This window comes from Dipteris shenzhenensis, chromosome 8 (genome assembly GCF_047967505.1).
Source record: "Dipteris shenzhenensis isolate YYH24624 ecotype China chromosome 8, Dip_SZ_1.0, whole genome shotgun sequence".
NCBI lineage: Eukaryota > Viridiplantae > Streptophyta > Polypodiopsida > Gleicheniales > Dipteridaceae > Dipteris > Dipteris shenzhenensis.
In genome coordinates this window covers 31,964,488-31,986,562 of record NC_141603.1, presented here as the reverse complement: position 1 = coordinate 31,986,562, position 22,075 = coordinate 31,964,488, and the positions used below count along the sequence as shown (strand labels likewise).

General features: G+C 45.9%; 1 protein-coding gene across 1 annotated transcript in view; it reads left to right on the top strand.

Annotated features, from left to right (window-relative positions):
* Nucleotides 1-22,075, top strand: part of LOC147899385 (uncharacterized) — a 503,340-nt gene that overhangs the window by 138,259 nt on the left and 343,006 nt on the right. Inside the window, exons 10-11 of the mRNA XM_087377716.1 lie at nt 2,443-2,703; nt 3,120-3,383. Coding sequence (XP_087233842.1) covers nt 2,443-2,703; nt 3,120-3,383 — 525 coding nt within the window. The remainder of the gene's footprint in view (nt 1-2,442; nt 2,704-3,119; nt 3,384-22,075) is intronic.

The following is a 22,075-nucleotide window of genomic DNA, read 5'->3' as shown; positions in this document are numbered from 1 at the left end:
CGCAACCGAAGCAAAAAATCTGACCATGCATGTGTTTCAGAAGCCAACATATGAGTGTGGCATGAGGTGTTGTCACCCGATTGAGAGACATTATTAAAGTCACCACAAATGAAGGCATGTTGTCGCCATAGATAAGATTGCATGGCAGTCCAGATCAAAGCTCTATCACGAGAAGATTGGGGGGCATAAACCGACGCAAATTCAAAAATTTTCCCTTGAACAAGGCATTGAACAATAATCCATCTACCATGGCGATCATTGAGAGCCACAACAGGTTGAAGGTTGTGCTTTACCAAAAAAGCCACACCAGAAAAGGACTGCTCTCCAGCATAGAAGATGTCATAACCAGCAAAATGTCCTATTTGACCAGCATATGTATGCTGATTATGCTCTTGCAAAGCAATGATATCAGGCTGCAATTGCCTGATATACATCCAGACCAGTTTCCATTTGCGACCATCACAGATTCCCTGTACATTGAGAGTAACACACTTCAGATGATTAAGCATATTTACAGTTATGAGACAGGTATGTACAACAACTAACAGGCTGTCTACGTCTGCATTTCCACCTCAATGTTTGGGCCTCTACGCTGGGATGAAGCATCAGCCTGAGGAGAGGACAAAAGTGCAGCAACTTCTTCTTCAGGAAACAAGGTCCGATTTGCAGTCACAGCAGCCCAGGTCAAGCTAACACCAAAGTTTTCAGCAGGTGTTTTCCCATGAGAGGATGCACCACTCCAAGTCCGAGAAGGCAAAGGTCGCCTAGGGGAGATCACTTTGCGAGGAGTTTACCATCCATCAGTCAAAAATTTCCCCCCCCCCCTTCCCTTGAGGTGGAGATGACATAGGCACAGGAAAAGAAGCATTACCATTTGAGACAGCCGGGGCTTTGCCTTTGTCTTGAACAGAGAAAAACTGTTTGATCCCTTTGTTTTTTACCACAGAAGAGGCATTTGCATTTTTATTCAAAGGTTGTACCATTTCAGCTTACACTGGCATCGGTGGAGCTTGGGAAGGGCATTGTGAAGCCATGTGCCCAAATTGCTTGCATTCAAAGCAAGCAATTGCAAACAGCCCCCACTTGAGCTTGTAAAAGGCACTCCCCATGGAAACATTATTCATAGTAACCGAATATGAAGCTGGAGTGGGGATGATCCGTATCCCACAAAATGCAGAAACGATTCGAATTTCCATTGGGTTGCGGTAGACATACCACCTTACCAAGAGAAGCTGCAATTTTAGGTGGAAGAGAAGACAAGCATTGAGGAAAATCCACAACTTCTACCCAAACAGGGCAACGATGCCGAATCAATGCCTGATAATCCCGGGTGGGAGACTAGGGCAGGACATGGACCATCTACTGGCCATAGAAGAGAGGAGAGTGCTCTAGCAAAACCCGACGGTGCTCCTCATCGGCTACGATGATCTCAAAAAAAACCCTCACTGCATAATGAACTTTTTTTATATAAGAACCACCCAGAGTTTGAGTCAACCAAGTCTCCACATCTGTTGCAGCAGCATCCGTCTTGGGAGGAAAATTATAATGGCATGCTTTGCATACTCCTTAACTGGATCAAATATATCATCCACTTCCACCATAATGCCAGTGGTGGGAACTGGATCTTTCCAACCCTTGTGGGTGTCTTCGAACCCTTCATGCATAACCTCATAAACAAGCCGAGCCTCAGCAGAGGCATGAGGGGAATCATCTGAATCCATCACCTGTTTTTGTTTCTTGTTGGAAACCAACTTGTCTTTGTGAAAGGTTTTCTCATAGGAATAATCCGCCATTTGAAAGTGGAAGGCTTGGAAGCAGGAAAGCACAGCAGGTACAACAGTTGCAGAAGTTGAACGGACAGCATGACAGTACAAAAACCTGTACGAAACACCTGTACGGACACTTGTATGGAAAACTGTACAGACACTTGCACGGAACCTGTACGGATAACTGGCACAGTACGGAAAACTATACGGACACTTGCACGGAATACTTGTACGAAGAACTGACACAGTACGAAAACCTGTACGGATACATGACACAGTACGGAATACCTGTACGGATGCTTGACACAGTTTGGACACCTGACAGGGTACGGACACCTAACAAGGTACGAGGACCTAACAGAATCCGTACAAACTGTACGGAAACAGTATGGGAGTTTTGACGGGACTTGCAACAAAAAAACGAGGACCAAAAAGGGCGAAAAAACCAGAGCAGATGCAGCACTTGGACTCGAGGGCTGACGTGGGAACCGAAAAAAGACGTGGGAGGCCACGATAGCTAGCACACGGGCTGGGCTGAAGCTCTTGAGCTCTCTCTCTCTCTCTCTCTCTCACACACACACACACATATATATATAATTGTAATTTATTGGCAAAAAACATTGACTAAGCTGGAATTTACTATGAAAACATTAAGAGAAATATGGAATGTGTCCAGGTACGGGCATTGAGTGCAATTGCAAGCAAAGAGTACTCATTTGAGAAAACCTTAGACAAAATGGCTGCAGATTGGAATGGCATTGAGTTTTTTGTTCTACCATACAAGGACTCTGGCACCTATATATTGGGAGGCATGGATGATATTCAGCAAATCCTTGATGATCAACTTGTGAAAATACAATCTATGTGTGCTTCACCTTTCATAAAGGTTTTTGAAGAAAGGGCATCTAGATGGCGGAGCCTGATGCTGAATATGCAAGTATTAATTGTATCCTTCTTTATATTTGTCCCATTTCAATTTTTGCAAAATTTAATTATATGATTGAAACCTAAGGTATAGTCCTCTTTGTGATAAGCTACCAGTAATCTATGCATGAAAACCTGATGTATGAACAACCATTGATAGATTCCCTAGAAGATATCATTCACTCCATGCAGGTTCTCTATTTTTACCTTGGTTGGTAGCATAACTAAGATAGCAGGTATTTCAGGCTCACGAAATATTTTGTACAAACTATTGAGGGGATGCCTCCTCGAGAGCTCTTGTTTATGAACGACACTTGAGGAGACTTGAAGAAGATACTCGCATTGCTTTTGTTTGAAGCTGTTTTATTATCTACTTTTTTCGTTCCCGAAAAATTCAGTGTTGATGTGTGTTTATTGTGGGCATGCTAGGATCTACTAGATAATTGGTTGGAATGTCAAGCAACTTGGCAGTATTTGGGGCCAATTTTTGGCTCTAAAGACATTATGCGCCAAATGCCAGAGGAAGGTCAGAAGTTTCTGACTGTTGACCAAACTTGGAGAGATGTGATGAAAAGAACTGCTGCAAGCTCTGCTTGTTTAGAAGCTGCAAAAGATGTTGATAGGTTACAAAAACTTAAGGAGGCCAATAGGCTTTTGGAAGCAATCAACAAAGGTTTGGCATCATATTTGGAGGTGCACCATTCTCTCCTATAACTACAAAATTTATAATGAACATGAAGCAGGCTTTCAAGTCAATCAAGAGTTATGGAAGTTTTGAATATAATTGAAATACATTTTGAAAATTAAGTACTCAGAATATAGTGCAATATTATTATCTTATGCAATTGTAATCTTTTCAAAAGCTGTATATACTCTCGTGCAATTTTCTTCTTCATAGAAATAGTCTCTTTTTGAGTTATATTTTCGAGCTTTAGATTGTAAGATACACTTATTTTTCAAAAGAAAATGAGCGTCTACATGTACATCCTTTTGTTGGGCTTCATAGGACAAAACAGATGACCTTCTCTTGCCTTGAAATTATGCTCTGGGCTGAAACAAGAATATCCAATATCTCCCATGCTGTTAGATTGGTGTGTAAATTGTTAGATTGGAGAGGTGGATCAAGATGTTGGATGGGAGTGGTTTCTACTGGCTAGGATCCTTAGACGATACTAATTGTATTGTCCATCTACATTTGCTTTGGTAGCGCCTTCATTACCTTCAGCACCTTCCATGTACTCTACACAAGTGTGGTCTTCCCTAGTGTTTTTTGCCTCAGCATCGCCTCCCAGCCATCTGTGCCTATTGCACCCACACTTACTCCCATTCAATCAGGAACCCCTTCAAATTTTGCGACTGCTTTAGGCCCTGGAGTGGGTAGAGGTGTTGCATCATCCTTGGTAGTTCTCAGAGCCACGAGGATAAGAAGGCTTCCTAGAATTGCTCAACAAAGTTCATGTAAAAGCCAGAAGTTCAAGCACCAACTAAATGAGGATGTAGAAGCACGTGAGGAAATTCCTCACAGCATGCAAGGCCATAGAAGTTGATCCCCCAGATCATGTCTGATGGGATCTGCATCTCCTACAGTCTCCCGATCATGCGGGCTCATGGGACTATGTCAAAGGCCTTCCGAAAGTGTACAAAGTAGGTGTAGACTTTCTGGGATCTTGATTTTGGCTCCTTGATGATAGCTTGTAGGGTGAAGATGTGGTCAAAGTGGAATCTGCCTTTGGAAATCAACCTGTTCAAAGCCCATTGCCCATGTGCCTCTGTGTAGGAGCTGATTTCTCTTTCTGGCGACAGCTCACAGATTGTCTCCCAGAGGTGGACTCATGGATTGTTAGATGGAACTTCAACAATCTAGAGTTCATGGAGGATAAGTAGGGAGGAGCCTCTTTTGCAAAGATGCCAGCTTGGGAGAGGAGTACCTAGGAGCAATTCATTTTTGCGATCAACGACAGGGATCCATGGCACGAGCCTGTGTTCTTCAATTGGAGCAGCCCCACTCTCACGTGGTTCTTCAATTGGAGCAGCCCCGTCTCGTGGACTTCCTCAGAAGGTGGTCCGTATTTTAGATGATCTTTTCCAGGAGGCGGACGTACAACAGTTGATAGTAGAGCTCAGAGACAGTCCAAGAGCAGACCCGATGAGGGATGGGTGGCTGGAGGATTCAACAGAGCAGCCAGGAGCTCCAGAGCCAGGGCCCCTAGATGGAGAGTTGCTCTTCAAGAGTGGGAGAGAGCCCTTTGTAGAGACCTTGCATCTATCGAGAGACTCAGGGAGCAAGATCCGAGGTTCAAATGGCTTAGGGACCGTTTGGAATGTGCACGTTTGGAGCTATAGGAATTAGAGGTCCGCAGAGCAGAGTTTTCTTATCATTCTTCTCAGGCCATCTGTGTCCAACAGGGAGACAAGATGGCCAGACGGTTTTTCCAGACCACAAGACCATGTTTTGCAGGGATCTAGCTACAACGGCTTAGGGGCTCTCAAAGGCATATGCATACATACCCTTAGGACATCCTTGAGATGACTAGGCCCTTCTACTGCCAGCTCTTTCAGTCGGAGAGGCTTTGCCCACCACTCTTCTGGCTAGGGAGGTGGTTTGGGAGCAGGTCCCCTCAGTAGTCTCACAGGGCCTTAGCAGACGGTTGGAGCCACCCTTCACTGGCGAGAAGTTGTGGGAGGCCTTATAGGCCCTTCCATCCCAAAAGTTCCCAAGAAAGGATGGACTCACCTTGTCCTTTTTTTGATGCTTTTGGGAGTATATACCCAGTTCACTCAAATTAGCTTGCTAGGAGATTTTTGATTTCACAACCCACATGAAGACTAATCTTCATGTCTCTTCAAGATATCAATCCACAACCCAAAGCGAGACATAGACAGCAACTTGATTCTTGTTCCTTCAAAAGCAACTACAACAATCATGCTTTGTTGCCAAGAGCCAGCCATTTCCTCGCTGCATCACCCTGTTGCTCACCTATGCCTTCACATAATCATTATCAAACATTGCGGTTATCCTTCTGCTCACAAAGCTCAACCCTCTGTTGTCCGAAGCACTCTCTCTTGTGATGATAGCAGCCTTGTAGCTTCACTCATGCTCACGGTTTATATTGCCCTTCTCCCATCGCCTGGTACTCCCAGCCCACATAGTAGCGATGTCCATAATCCTACAGCCACAACCAACTGCTACTGCCACTTAGTCGTCAACCTCCTATCCCTTCCAGAAGCAACAACCCACGTCCCATGCGTCAAGATACCCAGCACTTGCAACTTCTCTACTCTCAGAGAGCACACAAGCTCACGGACTCCCTTACGTAAAGATATCAACGGCTTCCTACAGTTGAGGCGCCACCTCCAGAAACCTGTCGCCCGTCACCTTCATGTGAAGATCCTGTTGTCTCGCAGCTTCCCTCCTCGCGGAGCACCCGGATACCTTGGCCTCTCGTCGCCTATAATACTCCAAGCCTGCATAGTAGCGATGCTTGCCCATAGTAGAGATACAACCAAGTCCCCAAGCATTCCACCAAGCCATAGTCCACTAGAGAGCAACGCCAGTAAAGGAAAGCCCATGACCAAGACTTACAACTTCCTACTCATGCTCACAACTCCTTGTCCCCCGTCGTCTACAAGCCCCAGGCCATAGCTTCCGCCAACCAACCTCCTACAGAGTCGCTCCCACGTCTCAAAGCTCCTCCTACACAGTCGACCTCTACTTCACAGAGTCCTAATCAGCTCTTACCTCCGGTCCTCCTCCTCTATAAAGAAGAGACCCCCTCTTCACAAGAAGCTCCCCGCCATCACGGAGCTCCCCGTCAAGGTACTCTACGCTCGAATATTAGTGACGCCCCAGCCAGCAAAAAGAAAAAACTCCCACAGAGGCCACTGTCCACTCTCCCTGTGCATTCGCGATCCCCTTCCTTCCCTCTTTGTTGCACCTCTCCAACCAAGCTTTTTTCAGAGAACCACCCCTCCGAAAGACCTCCAGGCCTGTAATAGCGACGCCACCCCACTCCCCAAGCTCCTTCTCCCACACCTTACGTACCTCCTTCCTAGCTAGCCAGCACCGTGGCTTCATTCATCCTCACGGAGCACCCAGAGATCATCTGCGCCAGGGCATGCGATCGGAGATTCACCCCTCCGTCACGTACGTATCCTTCCCCGTCTGCTCCCTGTAGCTCACAGCCTCTCGAATGTCTCGTAGCCCTCCAGCTCCCAGAAGCTCACCACACACGTAACATGCAACCTCTTTTGCCCGACCACAGCCAAGTTGATCAGCTTCCACGGTCCTTCCCTATGTTCACGAAGCCCCCATCACTGGTGGTCCTCGCCGCAATCCATAATCGAGACCCCAACACCCAAATTCAGAACTCCCCTGAAGCCACGGTCGACTCTTCCAGACTCCCTTCACAGCCGTCAACCCACGTCTCCTCCAACTCATTCCTCCTGATTCTTGGCTATTAATGCCCAAACCATAGACTTAGTGCACACAAATGCATGCCACCGACACTTAGTGCTTAGTTGCCCAGACTGCCACATATGGTTAACACAATTCCGACACAATGGATTTACAAGACAACCACAACAAAAAAAATGCCCATGCCCTCATACAGAAATGACTCAGGACAACCATGAAAGGCATATGTCATCCCACAACAAAACATCATCACACTCTGGATACCATGCTCTGGATTGTTTGGCGCACCTACACTGCACTTCACATCATTTTCCAAAAGTCTCCGTAGAAGTATCTACCATCTCTAGAAAATATATACATCAGTGTAGAGTCTTTTATGAGAGTGTCCATAACTCAAAGCCACCACCAACTAGCTATGTACATAGCTATGCACCTAGCCATCAGCATGCAACAAGTGAGAAACATATTTACAATTTTATCCACACCAAATGATTATTGGGGGCCACACAGGCGAAACCTTTCCTCTTTCCTGCTCAGTGAGGCAGCAGGGCTGCCCGTTGGCCCCTTTTTATGCCATCTCAGACACTTGGCCTCACAAGGATGCGGCTTCCAATCAGACAGGAGGAGGAGCTCCTAAACTCTGAGTTCGCAAATGATACATCGCTTTGCGTGGAAAGCTCCGTAGTCAATCTGGAGAGGGTCACAGGGGCCCTGTTCATTTATTGCGAGGCTTCCGGAGCTCGTATAAGACCAAATCAATTGGTTTCTTCACAGGCACCGAGGAGATCCAAGAGGTACGAGATTGGGGATCTAATTTGGGTTTTGTTAGATGCCGAGAGGGGAGACAGCGAGATACTTGGCATGTCAAGTAGGCATCGACATCTAGGCGGAGCAGCAATTCAACCCAGTCCTAGAGAGCGTTAGGTGGAAGCTCTTATATTGGAGCTTTGCCAAACTCTCGCTAGCGAGCCGAGTACCAGTGGTTAACGAGGTACTCCTAGCCAAATCCTGGTACATTTCCTCTTGCTAGTGTTTTCATCAAGGTGCCTCGTGATGGTGTTTTCATTGAGGTTGCATGGGGAAACTCCGGCGCCTGGTGAGGAACTTCCTCTGCTCCAGGATTGGATGGCACGGGCAACACTAGAGCCAAGGTGGCCTAGCAGATAGTGATTTTGCCTTAGGCGTAGGGCAGATTGATCCCGAGATGTAGAGTAGAGCAAGCTTCTTGTAGTACGTACATTTGAAAGGTTTGAATGGCTTTTAACCCTTGGAACATAATGCCTGCTCCTTATGGACATCTTTGTGCCTTCGTTCCATGATCGACAAGCATTGCAACCATTTCATCAAAGGACATATCTCATGCTACTCGAAGCGTTGGTATCAAAGTCACAATGAAACACGTTTCATTGAATATGAAATGTTTCGAAACGTGCAATACGTTTTGAAACGTTTCATGTTCAATGAAATGTGGCTTAGGGTGTGACAGCCCTGCTCTTGGATTACCTGCAAAGCCAAGCTTAGTAGCCTCCACTAGGCCATCTCCTGCGTAGAGCAACCAGCCATGCAACGTGTTCATGCACCGACGAATCTCGCACCGCCAGGCCTCTCCAAGCGTCGCTTTTGCATTGGTCCCTTTAGTTTACCTCTGTGAGTGTGTCGTCGTGTTGGCAAGCAGCTAGTGCATGCTACTAATTACCAATAGTTGGCTAGCTCCTCTGAGCATTGGAAGCAGCTGGCTGCTCATTCCTCATTGGTGTAGCTAGCTATTAGCTAGCTACTTTGAGGACTGAATGTATGCAGCTGTCAAAGTGTCAAGACTTAGAGGGGACTCTAATAACCTCCTGTAATGAGTTGCAAGGATAGGACAACAGACAATTACTTAGACATGGGCCATGCAAGTACATGTGGAGCGACAATATGTTGCTTTGGGTTCCAAACAATGGAAATGTAAGCATTGATGTGTCATTTCGTGATAGTGCACCTCAAGTGAGGGCACATCTTCTTGGCATCTCTGGAAAGGATGTTGTTTGGGAGCAAGTACATGTGGAGCGACAATATGGTGCTTCGGGTTCCAAACAATGACATTGATGTGTCATTTCGTGGTAGTGCACCTCAAGTGAGGGCACATCTTCTTGGCATCTCTGGAACGGGTGTCAATCTGTGTGCAGGGGAAGTTCCAAATGATGTAATTCTTTCTTTGGGAGGCACACCAGGTGGCCCATCAAAGAGAGCACGAGTTGAGGCCACATCAACAACAGTGGGTATCTTATCTCCTCTAGGAGTCCCATCGTATCTGTCACTCGTGGACCTCCTCCTCCACTTTCACCACCTATAGAGGGGGCTTCTTTTTCTGTTTGCTAGTGCTTCCACTAGATAGGCACCAGTGTGAGTTGTGAAGCCTCCAAGGTTTCCAAATTCATCCAGGGTACCACTCAAGCCAGGGACTCTACGAGCCAGTTGGGTCACAACTTTGCTTGCATCTACTCGTTGGCCAACTTACAAGCTCTTTTATGAGTGTGACCTTTCCTTTAACCTTGCTCGTACTCCAGCTTTTCAAGAGTTTGTGCAGACAGTGTCCGAGGCTGACCCTTCATTTAGGGCTCCATCTTCAGAGACTTTACGCACTCGGGAGCAAGCAGAGGTCTTGCAAGTTAAGAAGGAGCTGTAGCCTATTAAGGCATCTTGGAGTAGATACGGGTGCTCCATTTTGTGTGATTGGTAGTTAGATACCAGGAGGCGCCCTCTCATTAACATTCTTGTATCATCTTGCGTGGGTACTATGTTTTTGAGAATTATAGATGCATCAAATGAATCTCATACGGGTGAGTACATTACAACCACATTAAGGAGGACGTAGGGCCTCAGAATGTAGTACATGTGGTTATAGATAATGCAAGTAATTGTCAGCACATGGGTGCGCTACTCGAGAGTGACTATCCGCATATCTTTTGGACTCCCTGTGCTGCACACAATTTGGATCTTCTTATAGAGGACATAGGGAAGCTTCCTTAGATTTCCTCGATGTTGACAAGGCATCGGAGCATGGTGACTTTCTTGACAAGGAAGCATAGAGCCCTTGCAAATTTTCGGCAGCATAGCTCCTATGAGATTCTGAAGCCCTCAAAGACCCGCTTTGCCTATCTTTTTATAGTCTTGTCATGCTTAATAAAGGTGAAGCCTAACTTAAGACGCATGGTAGTTAGTGAGGAATGGTTGAGCTGGGATAAGTCCAGCAAACCAAAGGCACATGCCTTTGAGGACATTGTGTTTGATGGGGGTGATTTTTGGCATGCAACTGAGGAGATTGTGGGGATGTGCAGCCCCTTTTCAGTACCCTTCGACTTGTTTATAGAGAAGGATGCACAATTGGACTTGTGTATGAGTTCATGAAGAAGGTTGGAGAGGCATTGAAAGGGTGCACATGGCTTGATGCAACAAGGTAAATGCAAATCAGGAATCTTTACTTTCCAATCGACTGTTGGCTGCAATTAATTTTCTTATTTGCAGCCTTAAGGCTTTGCATGTATGATGTTACATTTGTATTTAGAATCTAGAATCTAGATTCTAGATTTGCAGCAGCCTAAATATATTTCATTTGCACCCTACAGACAGCAAGAGATTATGGCCTTGTGGTAAAAAAGATGGACATGGTTCCATAGGCCTATTCATGCAGTAGCACACATTTTGCATCCTCTATGGAGGAGGGAGGACCAATCGGATGATGCTGAGTTGACTACAGGGTGGACAGGTTTCCTTGAACGTGCATATCAGGATGCGATATTGCAAGATGCTTTGGAGGATCAACTCCTCTCATTTAGGAACTCCTTCGGGGAGCTTGGCTCAGCTCGTGCATGTCTCCGTGTGACACTCAGTTGAGTGGGAGACACACGACGATCTCAGGCACACAGACGAGGAGGGAGAACAGAACCAACTTTAATATCAGTTGATCCAGAAGAGTAGGAGACCTCATCATCAGAAGAGGATTCATCCACTTTTGCAGATTCTAATAGGTAGTGATGATGGGGAGGAGGAGGGGGCTGAGGACCAGGGGGAAGATGCCCAAACACCTGTAGATCTTGCTGATAAACTTGCTATTTTATTTCAGATTTCAGTAGAGTTTGAACTTTAGTTTTGTTTGAAATTTAAAGTTGATGCCTACACTCTTGACTCTTGAGTTCTGTAATCTAGATTCTAGTTTATAGACTGGCAGGCTATCTACAAGAGTGAAACTTAGAACTTGATTTCTGTTCAGACTCCATGGTTGTAAAACTAAAATATGATAAAGTTTAAGGATTTCTTCAAAAACGGGCTCCAAATGAGGTCATTTTTAGGGTGACCAGTCGAACAGTAAGCAACTGTTTCCTTCACAAAAACGCCCCAAAAACAGCAAAAACGAGCTGTCTTTCAGCAAAAAATGGGCTACTTTTGAGCAAAAAGCAAGCTATCTTTTCCTCTATGAAGATGCCTACTAATGCCCAAGAGAATGGTGACCAAGTTGCTCCAAATCTAAGCAAAAATATGCAGCAAATTTGAGGCTGATAGTCTCGCAACAGCAGAAACCCACAACAAATCATGTAGCAGCTCCACGAAAACATCTCCAAAGTCGATGTAGATCAGCAGCTCGTTTTCGACTCCCACGAGTCCACAGCCCTTGTTCTCAAAACTAATCTTCTGGCTTTGGGTTCGAGGAGGATTTTTCTTTCGCTCTACACCTTCGATCCCCGGTCGAGGAGGACAGTCAGGTCACATCACTGTTCATTAGATTTCCTGGTCTTCCTCAGGTCTACCATCGACTTCTTGCTCCTATCGGAGCCACATTGGGAGTGGTCACTAAGATCCCCCCCCTTCCTGGCATGCCTTCTTCCTCGGCAGAGGCTGTCAGAGCGGACGGGGTGCCTCGAGTTAGGGTCATTGTCTCTGACCCTAACATCTCAGATGACCACGTCATGCTTCAGCGTCCAGATGGCTCTCTCTTTCGACAGAGAGTCGAGATTGCAGGTAGACAGGACCAGTGCAGGATTTGCAGGACCCTTAGGCACTTTGCTAGAGATTGCCCAAGGAAGAGAAAAAGACCCAAGAGGTCTTCTGGTGTGGCTCCTTCACGTACTACCCCGACTGCACCTCCCCAGCGCCCTGTACCACACACTCCAGGACCACCAAGAGTAGCAGGTCGCCCTGCTTCGCGCACCTTAGGACCACCAGGGGCAGCAGGGCGCCCAAAGTCCGCAGCACACCCAATACCACGATGGAGAGCGATCAGAGCGGCTCCCTTACCTCAGGAGGAGTCCTTTGATCCGGTTCAGATAGACGCCATCTAGACTCCAGAGGTAGATGTTACTGCAGCCCCAAACACTACAGTTCCATATCAGGAGGGGCCTTTAGATGCACGAGTACCAGTCCCCAGTCACTTTGGTTTCTGATCATGAGGGGGCTACCGATACTTCTTCCCCATAGACTGTTCCTGCCATTGTCAGGACGACCGAGGGAATGTATGCACAGATGAGGACTCCAGATTCCTCTTTAGCCCAGCCACAGGCCTCCTCAGCCCCCAGCTCCAATTCTGCTGATAGAGGCCTGGCAGGTCCTTCTCCTTCATCTTCCACGAGTGCAGGTCTTCTTCGCACTCCTCGGCCAGACCTGCTTTTCAAGAACTCTTTTTCAGCACTGGAAGATTTGGCGACTTTCATGGATGATGAGGAGTTTGTACCCTCCACCTTAGGGGTCCCGATCATTGGAATTCCTTTTGATAGGGTCTCCACTCAGCAGGTGTGGGGATCCTTTCACCTGTTGAGTTTCCTGTCCACAGCAGGGGTGTTTCGGCCCAGGGGAAGCTAGTCTCCTCCACTAGGTTGGGTAAGCCTTTCCATCCAACATCCTCCTGTCGATGAGGATAGTCAGCTGGAACATACAGGGCCTAGGCGGAGTTCTACGCCGTTGCCGTAGGCAGCTGATCCGGAATCAGCTTCATCCAGGTGTCATTGAAGGTGCTATTGATATTCTTTTCATCCAAGAACACAAGTTGGATGCCTGTGATTGCTCTAAGTGTGGCAAACTTTTTTCAGACATACCTTATGGTCGCCTGCTATGGGCACAAGGGGTGGTACTTGCATTTCGGTCTCTCCTTCTATTCTACCCTTGGTTGCTGGTCATAGTATTATCTCCCCCTCTAGAGCTCAATGGATCATTATTTTGATTGGAGGGCGTAAGATTGGTCTTCTCAATCTGTATGGCCCCAACAACAGAGGAGAGTGAGTCTCATTTTGGAAGGAGTTACTCTTTTGGGCCCCCATTGCAGATTCTTGGATCATTAGTGCCGATTTCGACATGGTTGAGTAGCCATCAGACAAAAAGGGAGGTAGATAGGGTGGAATTCATTCTTTGGAGAGGGCAGCCTAGGATGCCTCTCTCTTTCAATATAGTGGCAAGTGGCAGGGACACTTGGTTTGATGATGCCTTTCATGTTATGCCACAGTCACTCTTGTACCTGTCAAGTGCCCAATCATCTACATAAAATTTGTCAATATGTGCATGGATGGGCATGTGTACTCTCGTGTTCGACCGCTCTTCCCTCTGAAGGGACGCTAACTGCTGGCGTATACCAATCTCACGTCTCCTGAAATCAGCGACTATATGATAATAGTCACTAATTCCGGATAAGGCTGTAGCTACCTGAGATGGGCGGGCAACTCCACCCTGTACGTGAGTAACCCAAATCTGTAAAATATCCTCCGTGAGGCTCTCCTCTGCATAAAAAGCATCCGAAATCCTGACACTGGCAGATTGTCCTCTCCGATGAGGCTCAAGAATCTGCAACACCACTGGAAAATGATCTGAGATGGTAACCCCAGTAGAAATGCATACAGATCCACCGCTCATATACAGATATTGTTGGATCAGAGAGCAGAGTATGCCTTTCATGCACGGGAATCCTTTGGGATTCAGATGGGTGGCAGGGTCAACAAACACTTTTTCTCTACTCATGGGCCCAGACATAGTAGAGAGTGTGTCTCGCAGCTTGTTGACTCAGACGGGGTGTTACAGTCAAATCCTGATGCCGTCATGCATGTAGCTTCAGATTTTTTTGCATCCCTTTTTACTGCAGATCTGAGCACACAGGCCATAGATGATGCCAGAGAGGTTATTTGGCAGTGTATCCCTGTATTGGTGAAGGATGAGATGTATGTTTCTCTTGATGCACCTTTCACTGATGCAAAATTCAGGACTGCATTACTTGCCCTTCACAAGGGCAAGTGCCTAGGTTCGGATGGACTTACCCCTTCTTTTTTTATTACTTTTTGGGAGCAGATTAGTGATCACATTACATCAGCCCTGCAGGGCGTGTGGGACTCTGGTGAGATGCTTGACTCACAGATTGTCTCATTCATCTCATCCCAAAGGGGGGTAATAGGAATCTAGTGTCACAATGGAGACCCATCACTCTATTGGGCACTTTTTATAAGATTCTTGCGAAAGCCATCAGTCTGCGGCTACAGGTTTTTCTTCCAGATTTGATTCATGACACGCAAATAGGGTTTGTGCATGGCAGAAGTATTTTCGATAATATTTTCTCATTTTGGGAGGCCTCAGAATGGGCCATGCAGAGCCGCTAGAGGTTGGCCATTCTACTCTTGGACTTTGACAAAGCTTACGATAGAGTAGACTGGGATTTTTTAGAGGGTACTCTATCTCGCTTTGGTTTTTCAGATTGCATGGATTAGAGGAGTATCCTCTCTCTACAGATCAGCCCATAGTTAGGTGCTTATTGGGGGGGTAAGAGGGGACATATTTCAGATTTGTAGATCAATCCGCCAGGGATGTCCTCTTGCCCCTTTTCTTTTTCTGTTTGTGGCGGAAGCTATGAGTATCTATCTCAAGCTGATATTTATGGGCTAAGGCTTCCTCTCTGCTAGGAAGAAGAGCTCCTAGATAGTGAGTTGGCAGATGACATGGCTGTTTTTTTGGATGCCTCCCCCAGGACACTCACTTCCTTCCGAACAGCCTTGGATTTATTTTGCACGGCTGCAGGTGCACACATTAATTGGCATAAATCCAATGGTTTTTGGATTTGCGATGATGACGCCCCGGATTGGGGTAATGATATTGGTTTCACTTGGGTACAGAGGGGTGTCTCCGTCAGATATTTGGGCTGCCAGGTTGGGGTGGGCATCTCTCCTTCACAACAGTTTGCTCCGGTGTTGGAGAGCATCAGTAGAAAGCTCCTTTTCTGGAGCTCAACCAAACTTGACTTGGCATCCAGAGTGGTGGTGGTTAACCAAGTTTTTCTAGCCACAGCATGGTTTGTATGCTCTTGTTGGTGCCACTCTAGGGATTGTATCACTCAGCTCAAGAGGCCCGTACAAAACTTTTTATGGAGTGGTCTAGATGGCACAACTGATGTTATAGCCAGGATGGCTTGGAAGACCTTGATTCTTCCTACAAGAGAAGGGGGTTTGAATATCATCAACCCGGATCTACATTGCATCTATGGAGGTGTCCCAATTAAGTTTTTGCAGTGGGACCCTGGGGAATGGGAGTGGATAGATGAAGGGTACCGAGAGAAGGGCATCCTTTTCTTTCGTTACGCGGTTAGTAATGCCAGAAAATTCCAGCTCAGCTGTAGGGGTTGGAGGCCCACCAGAGCTCCTCATTGGGAGAATTTTCAGATTTTTGCAAACTTGCAGAAAAATTTTTGGTAGAGGCTATGGAAATCTCACCGGAATAGGAAAATCACTCTCTTCTTTTGGCTTTCTATTCATGGTGGGATAACAATGAACCATTGGTGATCCAGGTTCGGGGCTGACCCTACTTGGCCTCGTTGCCTTTTTGCTTCGGGGACAGTACAGCACTACCTTTGGGATTGCAGACAGGCGAGAATCATATGGAAGGGGATTGCAAGACTTTTCAGCACTTTTGTTCGCCTCCCCTTCTATATGACCTGGGGATCAATGGCTTGGATCACTCTTTAGGGCCCCAGGTTTTCTTTGAGAGACATGACTCGTCTTGGGCTCTTCACATCCGACGACACCTTGTGGAGTCGTGCTCTTTAGAGGTTGTTCCGGCCACTCTCTTCAGGGCTGCTCATTCCTCGGTTGACCCTCCATGGGAGGTTTTAGCTAGCATTGCAGCATGGCACATTTGGAGAGCCAAATGCACTGAGGCTATGGAGGGTTCTCAGGTTCACCCTTCTCAGACCTTGGCCAATACTTGGACAGATACAGTACACACTCTAATGGCCATATGGGCGACCATGCAGGGATCCTCTCGAGCAGCCTCCTCTAGGAGAGTTACTTTTCTCAGGGATTGAAGAGACTCTCCCTTCCTTGCTGAGACTTCTACAGGGTTGAGTTGGCATTTTCAGCCTCAGCCTTGGTTTCTTTCTACCTCATTCTTCTGAAGTCTTTTTTATTACGTGCTTAGCATTTTGTATTTCCGCACAGAGCTTGCTGTAGCGAGTTTCTTTCTTACTTAATAGAAGTCTCTTTTTTGCCAAAAAAAAAAAAAAGAATTGCTCTCAAGAATGTATCATGTGCTTAGAAGCACGATTGTCAATTCACTATCAAGACTCACCAACGGTATGACCTACTACCTCCCTACTTGAAGAAGAAGGAGCTATCCATGTCCATGATCTCCACACGTACAAACATTGAGGTTGTCAAGGCTGCAGCCAGAAGCTGATGAACCAATACCCTTCTTGTGATTCTACTCAAGGCACTTTCTCCAAAATAGACCCTTCTCACCACTATGATTACAACTTCGGGGTCTCACAATCCATATGACTTCTTTTCTAAAGAAAATCCCCCCCCTTGTGGTTTTCTTCTCACTATAGTGATTATAGCTCCAATTTGCCTTCAGGGTCATGGTTGCAGCAGCAGTTGATGAACCGATACCCTTCTTGTGGCTCTACTCAAGGAAGTTTCTCCAATAGTGACCCTTCTCACCACCATAGTGATTACAAGGGTGTGAGAAGACTATAGCATCGAAACATTTTGTGGACAGCTTGGGCTTTGGATAGATATCTAACGGTCGCATGGTCAATGGACCATCCCAAAGTTATTGTGTTTGACTGTGTACAGAGGTAGCAATGGCTGCTTGACTATGTACAGAGGTAGCAGTGGCTGTTTGACTGTGTTTTTGAGTTGAAATATTTTGTGGATAGTTTGGGGTTTTCTGGGTGACCAATTTGTGGCTTGCCTTTGATGGAGTTGCCAATTTTCTATGGGTATACGCGAGAGCACCCTAGGGGGGTATTTACATGTTTTTCGACAAGCATATGTCTTGAATAAAATGGCCTGAAGTAGAGTGGGCTGACATCTTGGGTGATTTACTTGAGGCCCATGCACTTGCTACAAATCTTTGCCTCTGGTAGTGAGGAGCTATTGGGATGCCTTGTCGAGTGCCTTGGTTGAGCAGTTTACTGCAAGAGTCCCCTTCAGTTATTGTAACAGATTGAAGGTCTAGAACAGTTAGAAGGGGAAAATGTCTTTAAGGTGGCACTTAGGTTTAGAGAAGTATGGGCAAAGTATGCAGATGCACTTTTAGCTCCACGGATGATGGTAGCCTAAAATATTTTAAGGTGAAGTGCTTTGCGGATGCATTGTTACAACAGTTTTGAAGTTATGTCGTAAAGATACCTTTTGATGAATGTAGTGTACATTTCTGAAAAGAAAGAATGGAAATTGCAAAGTGGCTGAGTATTCTGATATGGTAGGGAAGATAAGGATGGGCAAACCCATTTTTTCAATTGCAGATTGTGTTGATGCTATGTTGCCTTCATCTGTACTAGAGGAGGAAAAGGAGATTGATGATGTGATTGAGTATGAGGAATTGAAGGAAATGGTGAGTGTCTAGGAGGGCACCGAGTTGTGCATGATTAGGAGTTGAGTCTTAGATGCTTTGAAGAAGGATGAGTGAGGGTGAAGCTCTCACGGGGACTGGGTGCATTGCAGTCAGTGTGATGTTATACCCATGCATGGGTGCCTTTCAAGTATTTTCTATGAGCATTCTTCTGATGGGGAGGATGCTAGTTTGCTCTTGGGTTTCATTGATGTCTTGGATGATGTATCTTAGGGTATTATTGCTTGCAGAGATGGGGTAGTGGAGCCTATTAAGGGGTCTTCAGTTACAGATCATGGGCTGGATGAGTCCAAGGGATCTGTGTTTGTGGAGGTGACCTCAAAGGTTGTGGCTCATGAGAAGTTTAGCCGACCTCATGGTACGGTAGTGAGGCTTAATGACTAGTGGAGTTGTGCGGTGTCCCTGCAGGGGGTGAGTTTGTTGATGTGGGTTGGATACTAGGCATAGCACATGTGGGTTTCAATACTTTTCAGTATGGTGTGAGTATTGAGATAGCATGGACGACTCTAGTTTGGGGGTATCCGGTAAGTGTTTTTTACTTTGTGCCTTGCCCAGGTTTGGGAGGGCGTTGTGTGGCATGCATTGATGCAATATATGGCAGCATTTCTATTTGGGTCTTGATGTTTTTTGTATTGTTCATGTCAAGCAGCATGCATGTGGAGGCATGCATGTGGAGGCTAGTGGGGCCTCGATTCTCCGGATGAGATCTTTTGCAGTGGATGGCAACTTCGCACCTTTTATTTTTTATCTCTGATACGTCTTTGCTATGGAGTGGGGTGTGCATAACAATTGCAAAAATAGAAGATTCTGCTCAATGGAGTCGAGGTAGGGGGGTTTGTGACGTTAGGATCTTGTCCATCGTATCTAACTATAGCCCCTAGCTGGAACTAATCCCGTGGTTGGGCTGGGGATTCATCCCAAGTTGAGGTTGGAAGAGACAAAGGCGGAGTGTAAAGATATCTACAATGAGATGGTGTTGTAGGCCATACGTCAACTATATGGTTGACCAATACTTGGATACTATATATACCAAATACTTGTAAGTTGTATTGTTTCATTTGAACATTTCAGTTGGAGTTCACTTGTATTCACTTCTTGCTCTCTTGTGTCCACAACTCTTCTCCATTCGTGTTCCTACATGTGGTATCAGAGCTAGTCCTTCTAGCCCTCTCACTCGCTTCCCCGCTCTCCTGCGTGCTCTTGTTGCACTTCTGTCGCACAGAGAAGAAATTGGTTCTTGCTGGTCGACTTCTCTTTTGGCTATCCTGAGCTTCGCGTGATCTTGAGCTTCAGTTTTGTTGCGAGATTTTGCACCAAGAAGCATTCCTCAGCTGGGTGACTTTGTTTTGCGTCGCACGAGCAGTTTTTTCAAGCAATTTTGGATACTGGAAGTTGTGTAGCTGCGTTGGGCAACCCGAAAGAGTTTTGACCAGCCGTACTAGGCTTTTAACTCCCTTTCGGAGCAGTTCGTGCTATCAGAATTTCATTATGAGCAACAAATAAGAAGATAGCAACAATATCATTTACGTTTTGATGATTTTAATTGATTTCGTACAGTTTGCCTCTCCACCTCTCCATCTGACTTGCCCGCTTACCCGTTGCCTCTCTAGATCGCCACTACATCTCCATCTCCGGATTCGACTTGGTGGTTCAACTTTTGCTCCTGCTCCAGCTCGAGATCCTTGCTTCAGCTCATTTCCAGTTGGTTCTTGCAGATAGCATTGCGCATGTGTCTTGCAGATTGCATCGAACAGGTATCAGTGCATTTGGCAGTTTTTTGGCTACACATTGAGTGTAAATCATTGCTCAGGTGTTGTGCATATTTGAAGCCAAGTATTGGCTGTAATTTGATGCACCTTTGGATGCCTATTGAGCAAGAGTTTGCTATCACATTGTGAGCCATTGTTTGGATGAGATACAGGATCATTTTTTGGGGCAGAAGCACATTGCATTTCAGTGTTTGGCTGTGGGTGAGGATATCTTTTTTGGGACAGAAATATAGTGCTTGATTGCATACTATATCCCGGAAGGGATTGAGGTTTGAGGTGAATTTTTGGGACAGATTTACTGCTATTTCAAAGCAGCCAATTGTCAGTGAATGCCATTGTAGTGATTGCATAGGAGTTAGTGGTCTTTCAGTTGTCCATTTGCTGTCTTTTCCTTTGCAGGTACACTTGCCTTTATTCTTGAGCTTGAACTCATGTCTCTCAATGAGAATTTTGGTACCATAACTGAAGCAGATAAGTTGGATGGACCCAACTATGCTTTGTGGTCATTTACACTCAAGAATATCTGGGTTGGAAAGGGCTTATGGGATATTGTGAATGGTGATGAGGCTAGACCTGCTGGATCTAGCACGAGTGTATCATCCACTTCTGGCACACTACCACTCAAGCTTCTACTACCGCTGGATGAACTAAAACAGTAGAGCAATACACACCCTCATAACTCTTTACATCCACATCCCAAGCCACAAAAAACTAGAAACATATACAAAAATGTACACTTTATTCAAAGCTTTTCAAAATCTTTGTCTATACACAAGCCAATAGATTACAGCTCATTAGGCAAATCCTCTTCATCAGGGAAGCAAGTGGATCAAAGAAGAGAATATGGGCTGGCTGTAGCAAACCTGGTGATAGTTGTTGATCATGTGTAGAGGCGCGCTATGACTGACAAGGAGTAGAGACAGTTGATAATCTACTGTGAAGGGTTTTTTGTTGCACAAGTAAGAAGGCGAAAAGTAGTTGACTATGCATTTGGAGGGAGCTGTGGGATTTGGTGGCGTGACTACTAAGCAGGAGGGGAGGATGTGGGCTGATGAAAGGACCGACGGTGTAATATTTTCTTGAGATTGTAAATGCAGTTGCAGGGACTCGTGGGAAATGATGAGAGTAGTTTGGGTGCACCAGGGTAATCCAGAGCATGATATCCAATGTATGACAATGTTTTATGACGGGATGACATGTGCCCCTTGTGACTGTCTCGAGCCATATGTGTATAAGGGCAAAAAATTTTATTTTATTTTTTGCAAAAAAGAGACTTTTATTAAGTAAGAAAGAAACTCGCTACAGCAAGCTCTGTGCGGAAATACAACATGCTAAGCATGTAATAAAAAACACCTCAGAAGAATGAGGTAGAAAGAAACTAAGGCTGAGGCTGAAAATGCCAACTCAACCCTGTAGAAGTCTCAGCACAAGGAAAGGAGAGTCTCTCCAATCCCTGAGAAAAGTAACTCTCCTAGAGGAGGCTGCTCGAGAGGATCCTTGCATGGTTGCCCATATGGCCATCAAAGTGTGTACCGTACCTGTCCAAGTACTGGCCAAGATCTGAGAAAGGTGAACCTGAGAACCCTCCATAGCCTCAGTGCATCTGGCTCTCCAAATGTGCCATGCTGCAATGCTAGCTAAAACCTCCCATGGAGAGTCAACCGAGGAATGAGCAGCCCTGAAGAGAGTGGCCGGAACATCCTCTAAAGAGCACGACTCCACAAGGTGTCGTCGGATGTGTAGAGCCCAAGACGAGTCATGTCTCTCGAAGAAAACCTGGGGCCCTGAAAGAGTGAGCCAAGCCACTGATCCCCAGGTCATATAGAAGGGGAGGCGAATAAAAGTGCTGAAAAGTCTTGCAATCCCCTTCCATATGATTCTCGCCTGTCTGCAATCCCAAAGGCAGTGCTGTACTATCTCCGAAGCGGAAAGGCAACGAGGGCAAGTAGCGTCAGTCCCGAACCTGGATCTCGAATGTTGAGGACGTCTTGTAAATTTCCCGTGTGTTGGGATCATATGTGATACTCTGTTAAATTAATCATCAAATTCTTGCTTGAAGGTTATGTGCGAATGTGGTGTTAGTGTGCACAAATTCTAAGTATAGTGCATTAAAGCCTTGGTCTTTTTTGGGAAAACCTTTGAGAGTGGTAAAAAGCATGGGATGACGTGGCTGATTTTGGAGAAGAGGACTATGCATGCAAACTTGGCTACGTGATGAAGAAAGGAGACTTCTAGATCGATGAGTAAGCACACACGTGGAGATGGCGGTTGGAAGATGGTCCTAGAAAGAGATCTGAAGAAAGGAGACTTCTAGATCGATGAGTAAGCACACACGTGGAGATGGCGGT